The 7590-nt window shown below is 33.7% G+C and overlaps 1 protein-coding gene across 1 annotated transcript; it reads right to left on the bottom strand.

Annotated features, from left to right (window-relative positions):
* Positions 1 to 437: 437 nt before the first annotated feature.
* LOC137837460 (chlorophyll a-b binding protein, chloroplastic) lies at positions 438 to 1494 on the bottom strand. Its single transcript, XM_068646445.1, has one exon. The coding sequence runs from the start codon at positions 1343 to 1345 to the stop codon at positions 551 to 553; it is 795 nt and encodes a 264-aa protein (XP_068502546.1). The 5' UTR covers positions 1346 to 1494; the 3' UTR covers positions 438 to 550.
* Positions 1495 to 7590: the final 6096 nt, after the last annotated feature.

Genomic DNA, 7590 nt, shown 5'->3' on the forward strand with positions numbered 1-7590 from the left:
ATCAACTTTTAATAATATAAATATTACTATTTATATTTTATTATTAATATATTTTTAAAATAATTTGCTATTAACGAGAAAGTGAAGTTGGAAAAATTGTCAGTCATAAAATGAAGTTGGATAATCTGTAAATAGTGTTGGCAAACAAAAGTGTTACATAAAAAATGCATGGAAGTTTAGTTAAGTTTCACCATTTTTTTTATATCTTTTTTTTTTCAAATAACCAATTTTCACTAACTTTCTTGTCTTTTCACTCCGAACAAACAAATGGGAAGGTGTATTTTATAAATTAAATTTAAAATAAGGATTAGAAAGTTTGAAAAGAGATTTTAGATTTTATAACCTAACACACGCTATATATGTTTAAGATTTGTGATTTGAGTTTTAGTTAGTTTGGTTAATAAAGTACTCAAACAATCAAATTTTGGACATCCAAATGGACTAAATAGAGAGGCGTGTAATATAAATAATATAATTCACAATCACTCTACAAATAAAATAAAATTCACAAGTTTTTTTTTCTTGTTCTTTCTCTGTTGTTTCTTTTTTATCACTTTCCAGGAACAAAGTTGGTGGCATAGGCCCAGGCATTGTTGTTGACTGGGTCAGCAAGGTGATCTGCAAGGTTTTCCAAAGGTCCCTTTCCAGTGACAATGGCTTGAACGAAGAAACCAAACATGGAGAACATGGCCAATCTCCCATTCTTCAACTCTTTAACCTTCAACTCAGCAAAGGCCTCTGGGTCATCAGCAAGGCCCAATGGGTCGAAGCTCCCACCCGGGTAGATTGGGTCAGTCACCTCACCCAAAGGCCCACCAGCAATGCGATAACCCTCCACTGCACCCATCAAGATCACCTGTGTGGCCCAGATGGCAAGGATGCTCTGTGCATGGACTAAGCTTGGGTTGCCCAAGTAGTCAAGCCCACCCTCACTGAATATCTGAGACCCAGCCTTGAACCACACGGCCTCTCCGAACTTCACACCGTTGCGGGCCAAGAGTTCTGGGAACACACAACCCAAAGCTCCCAACATAGCCCATCTGGAGTGAATGACTTCCAGTTCACGGTTTTTGGCAAAAGTCTCTGGGTCAGCAGAAAGGCCAGCAGTGTCCCAGCCGTAGTCACCTGGGAATTGGCCAGTGAGGTAGGAAGGGGCCTCACCGGAGAATGGGCCCAAGTACTTGACGCGATCTGGGCCGTACCATGGGCTTCCAGAAGAAACCGACTTGGAGGCTGTCTTCCTCATGGAAATCCTTCCACCAGAGATGTCGGGGGTGGCAGGGGAAAGCTTGATGGCTTGGCCTGCCAGTGACGGTGAAGAGAGAGCCATTGTGGAAGCAGCCATTGTGGTGTTTGTATTGCAGAATAAATAAAAGAATTAAAAGGTTTGTAAGTGAATGAATGAGTTTTGTTAATGCATGTATTCCTATTATATAACTTCAACATCAATGGGTTTTTATCTTTACGAGATCTATACCTCATTTTCTATTGGTTTGGTGTATCCATTTTGTCCACTTGTCGATTTCTAACCCTTTGTTTTCATCCGTTCACAACACAGATGAAGTATCTTATAAAATATCACTCAAGCAAATCCTATCCAATAAAAAGTTGCCACTTATGATTTTGGATAGGCTACGTCCAATATATTCATGCATTAATAATGTCGCCATTTCATATCCACATAAATTCCTGTGACTTAGTAATTCTAAGATTTTCATACATCTGCATGCAATGTATGGGCTCATCCAATTAGATCAGTTGAGATTATTTTAATTTATGATTTATTTGTAAATAACATCTTTAATATTTCCACTTAAATTAAGTTTTTCATACTTTTATATATTTTAAAATTTAATCTAAATTTAAATTCATATCTTGTACTTTATTATATCTAATTTATGAGTATGATTATAAAATAATATATATATATATATATATATATATCAGATAATCTAATTAATAAAGTACAATTTATGACTATTTAAAAGAAGACTCCTTGATCATATTTAGATATGTTCACATAGGTTCATAATTATAAACAATGCATTAAACATGATCATTCTTATAATAGTATATTAGACAGGATAATTTAGCCACGTAAATTTTAAAACATAACATTTAATATATAAATATCTAATATATTAAATAATTAAATTTCTACTTTTTAGATACAATATGTTCAGTAAGACTAATAAGTTAGCTATTAGCTTATTTAAATAGCATGCATATAAAGAAATTAGTATGAGTGACACAAAATTGTTTGATAAAAATTTCAAAATAACTTTTTTTATGAGCTTCTAATTAAAAATTAAAAATTACTTTACCTAGCTTTTAACTTGTAGTTTATTTAATTTTCTTTTCTTATCATTTCTTATATTTAAATAATTTTTTTATTATCCTTAATTTTTTTACTTTTTATTATATATTTCAATCTTAGACACAATTAATTATGATACTATTTTTAGTATTGTTTACTTTCTTTTTAATTTTTTTTTATCTAGATCAAATTAAAATAAAATATTTAAAACATTGCAAATTGAAGTAACACATGTTTCATTATATGATGTTATGTTAAAATTACAAGCAATAAAAATTACAAATTAAAGTAATAAGAATAATCTTGAACTGTAATATATACAATTCTCATTTATTTTCTAATTCATAGTTTTATATAGAGACACATGATAGAATCGCATAAAAATTGAGACGTGAAAGGGAAGACTAGTATTTACAAGTGGTATATATTTTTTTCGTGTAATTAACATAAATAAGGCAAAAAATATATAAAAAAGTAGTATTGGTACCTTTAAAAAAAAAATGAAAAAAGCTAAATAGCTAGATCTTTAAAAAAAAGTATTTAACAAAAAAAAAAACTATGAAGATTGATTTAAATAAAATCTAAGTTCAACTTTTCCTACATTGTTTAGATGTGCTAGATCCTCTAATGGTTAAAGATCGTGTAATGGGTATCACCGTCTGATGGGTATCATCGTCTAATGGGGGTATCAACATTTGTTGAAGAACTGTTGTTTTGGATCGTCTAACCATTCTGTTTATTTTTCTTGTAACTGTTGGCGCCTCATTTTGTTTTGAAACTAAATCACTATACACGTGTTTGGTTTGTATGAGAAACACACCTAGTGCAAAGTTGTGAGATTTTTTGTTCTTGTACTTAGAAACATGAACTTGACAGTCTTAATTTAACATAAGAGTTGAGAGTTTCGGTGTGAGGATTCAAAGAGAAATTTCGAGTTGTAAATCGTAGAAATTATCATAGGACGTTGAATGTTTATATTCGTACCACGTAAATTGTTTGTGTGATTTTTCGTAGTCTATTTTACCCTGTTTTACGTTCTCATTCTTGGTTTCTACAGTTTCGTATTATGTTAATTGATTAAACCATCCAATAAATTATGTTTTTGATTAACAAACTGGTGTAGTGAACATGCAACGAAAAATCTCAATCAAGATGACTTTTGCAAAGTATGAGGTTGACAAATTTAATGGCTTGAATGATTTTAGGATGTGGCAATTGAAGATTTGTGCACTTCTAGTTCAACAGGTCTTCTTGAGGCTTTGGAAGGAGATTTCAAGTTTGACAAATCCATGAATAAAAAGGACATGATTGAAATTGTTAGAAAAGGCTCATAACGCAATTGTTATGAGTTTGGTGATAAGGTCTTGAGGCAAATTTTGAAGCAGAAGACTGTACCGGGGTTATGGAGGAAGTTTGAAAGCTTGTATATGACCATGTCCCTAGTTAACCGTTTATACCTAAAGCAGGTGTTATACTCGTTGAAGATGAGTATTGGCAAGGCTGCTAGTGAACAACTGAACAAATTTAATATATTGATACTTGATCTTGAAAACATTGATGTTCAAATTGATAATGAAGATCAAGCACTTTTGTTATTGTGTGCTTTAACAAAGGCGGATGATCAATTCAAGTAGACTCTATTCCATGGGAGAGAAAGTCTTTCTCTCGAGGAGGTTCAATGTGTTTTGAATCGAAAGAGTTGAATAAGAGGTTTGATGTGAAGACGTTGAATTCTGGAGATAGCCTAGTAATAGAAGGAAGATCGTCAACTCGATGGAGATGGAGATCTAAGTCTAAGACTTGTGATAGGATTGTAGTGAATTCTTTAAAATGTTATCACTATAAGAAGGAGTGTCACACAAGAAAATATTGTCCTTTGAGACAAAGGGGTGGAAATAGTGATATAATTTATGAGTTTGGTAAACGGTTTAATGGACCATCTACGTCTGCTAAAGTAGCTCTAGTGGAAGACAATTATGAATCATCAAAGGTCCTCATGGTGTCGAGTAGTGCTCATAATTATGAATGGATTTTGGACTTTAGTTGTTCATTTCATATGACACCAAACTGTCTATGGTTCTAACAATTTCTAGAACTTGAAGAAGGTCTGTTCTCCTTGGTGATAACAAGTCATGCAAGATAACTTGAATTGGTTTAATGAATTTTGTTTTGATGATGGAACTAGAGGGTGTTTGAAGAATTTAGGTATATACCTAGCTTGAAGAGAAATCTAATATCCCTTGGAGAACTTGAAAAGAAGGGATATGTTTTTAAAGGTCAAAAAGGGGTTGTGAAGGTGCTGAGGGGGTCCATGGTGGTGATGAAGGGTGTGAGAAAGAATGATCTGTATGCCTTGTGATGTGATTTGATTATGGATTTATCCATTTTAGATATGACACTTTACTTATGATTGAGATTTTAGCAATTATATGGTGAGAACCCAAAGAAGATCACCAATGGACACAAACTTAACCAAGTGACTAAGTGTGAATGTTCACTTCTAAAGGGCAAAGGAAAAATACAAGTATATGGTGATTGATGATGAAGGGCGGAAATTAAATGAACATGGAAGGAAACATAAAAGCATGATGGAAACCAAATTGACAATGGAGGAAAATAAGAACATAAGAGCATAAAGATAAATAGAGTAATGGAAAAATGGAAAAGATGAAGGAAGGAAATGCTTATATGGTGGAAAAGAGTTGGTCATGCCACTTGGAGTTTGATTTTCCTCCAAGATAAGTGTTGATGGACGCCACTTGAGAGCTCTCCAATCACTCAAGATGAGACCTAATGCTAAGAGGAAACAAGCCTCACAAACACCTTACACAATTTGTGCAGAGTAACTTTTCTATTCAATTTCAACATGAAAATACAAGTAGGAAGGAACCCTATTTATAGGAGATGATGATGCCTTGGAAAACAAGAAGCAAGGGTAGGATGGTAAATGTGTGAAGGGGGCTGCCTTTAGGGTTTGACTAAGTCAAAACCATACCTTAGGCCACTTCTTTTAGAAACTAGGTCAAAAAACAAGCTAAAATGATAACAAGTGGAATATGATTACATCTGTATTGATTTCAGTTCATTCTGTAACAAGTGTAATTCATTCTGAATACTTTGTAAATTCTGGTGTTGTAAGCCAAGGAGTGTTGTGTGCTCTTGAGGTTGTCAAGATCAACATTCTTGGTGTGTGCTGAGCCAAAGGAAGTGTGTTTCTTGAGGGGTTCAAGGTCATTTCTTTGGTGGTTTTGTGTGTAATCTGTATTTGATTGCTTAGTGGATTACCCAGTGGATTCTGGGGACTGGATGTAGCTCTTGGTTTAAGAGTGAACCAGTATAAACTATTTGTGTATCTCTTTCTTCTCTTAAACTCATTTAAATTAAATTGTTGTTGATTTGTTGGTATAAAGAACCGATTGTTTTTCTGGTGCTTTGCTGTTTTGTGCTTTGTTTCTTGGCTAACTGAATTCCTAATCTGGTTTCTTGCAAAGAATTTCATTCTAGCTTAAATTTTTTTCGAAAACCGCCTTTAAACAATTCACCCCCCCTCTCGTTTAAGGCCATATATTCTAACAATTGGCATCAAGAGCTTGGTACTTAAAAAATACCCAAGTTTGATCCTAAAATCTTTTTTCAATGGCTGAAAAACTACCTTTTGGAGAGGGTGCTTCAATTAACAGACCACCTCTGTTCTGTGGTTTGAATTATCAATTCTGGAAAGTTAGAATGAAAATCTTTGTTGTATCTCTTGACAAAGGAATTTGGGATGCAATTGAAAATGGCCCTTTTATTCCTAAATTGAAAAAGATGGACCTTGCATTGAAAAACCTTGGTCCTAATGGACTGATTCTGAAAACAAGAAGGCCAAATTTGATTGTATTGCTAAGAACATTATAACATCTGCCTTGAATTCAGATGAATTTTTCAGGATTTCTCAATGCTCATCGGCCAAGGAGATGTGGGACACTTTGGAGGTGACTCATGAAGGAACCAATGATGTGAAGAGAGCTAGAAAGCATACTCTAATTCAGGAATATGAAATGTTTAGAATGATCAAGGGTGAGTCAATTGCTGAAGTACAAAAGAGGTTCACTCACATCATCAACCACCTTATGAGCCTTGAGAAAACCTTTGATAAAGAAGAACTAAACATCAAGATCCTCAAGTGTCTTGATAGATCTTGGCAACCTAAGCTGACAAAAATTTCAGAATCAAAAGATTTGACATCCTTGACAATGGCTTCATTGTTTGGTAAGCTTAGAGAACATGAGTTAGAAATGAATAGACTCAATGTTTAAGAAAGTGAAGACAAGCATGTGAGAAGCATTGCCTTGAAAGTTGCCAAGCACAAAAGCAAATAGGATTCAAGTGATGAAAGTGAAGAAGAAAACCTGAGCTTGCTGTCCAAAAAGTTTAGTAGATTCTTGAAGAGAAATCCAACAAAGAAGCCAACAAAGAAAGGTATGGCAACAAGAAAACTAGTGATTTCAATTCTAACAATTATAATTGCTTTGGTTGTGGTGAACAAGGGCATACAAAAGCTGATTGCCCAAATAAAGAAAGCAATGAAAAGAAATCAAGCTACAAGGAGAAAAAGGGAAAATCAAGAAGAGCATATATTGCTTGGGATGAAAATGAAGTTTCCTCATCAAGCTCCTCATCAAGTGAAGATGAAAAAGCAAACATATGCTTAATTGCAAAAGGAGATGATGAGTCATGCAACTTAAGCAATGGATACTAGAAGAACATGAAGCTCTGAGTCATTTGATCAGGTTCTTGGAAGAAAAGGATTGAGATTGGAACTGAATTAATGGTGTGCACCAGTCCAAGCTTTTTCAAAAGCCAAAAGAAGCATTCTTGATCACAAACAATGACTCATTAAAGGGACTTCATAAAAGGATAAGACCTTCCTTATCTTTGCCTTTGTTTTTAATTATTGATTCATGTTTAATTTTCTTTTTCAAATGAGCATTTACATATGTTTTGAACTTTCTCAGTCTATGCTTGAAAATCACAATTTGTCAACATGTTGTAGAAAAACAACCGATTGTTTCCTCGAAACAACTGATTGTTTCTTCTGTGACAGCACTGTGAAAGAATTGAATTAATTTTTCTATACATTCTGTCTGTTACAGATCTCAATAATGAAAGGATCTTGAGTCAATAAAGCAGTCTTGAAAGCCTGATTGTGTTCTGGAGGAAATTACAAGATGTCATAAAGGAATATATTCCATATCTTGGAAATTCAAGAGTCTTTATGTCTAGTCAAAGAT

This window comes from Phaseolus vulgaris, chromosome 4, assembly GCF_051622355.1.
Source record: "Phaseolus vulgaris cultivar YP4 chromosome 4, ASM5162235v1, whole genome shotgun sequence".
In the NCBI taxonomy this organism is placed as follows: Eukaryota; Viridiplantae; Streptophyta; class Magnoliopsida; order Fabales; family Fabaceae; genus Phaseolus; species Phaseolus vulgaris.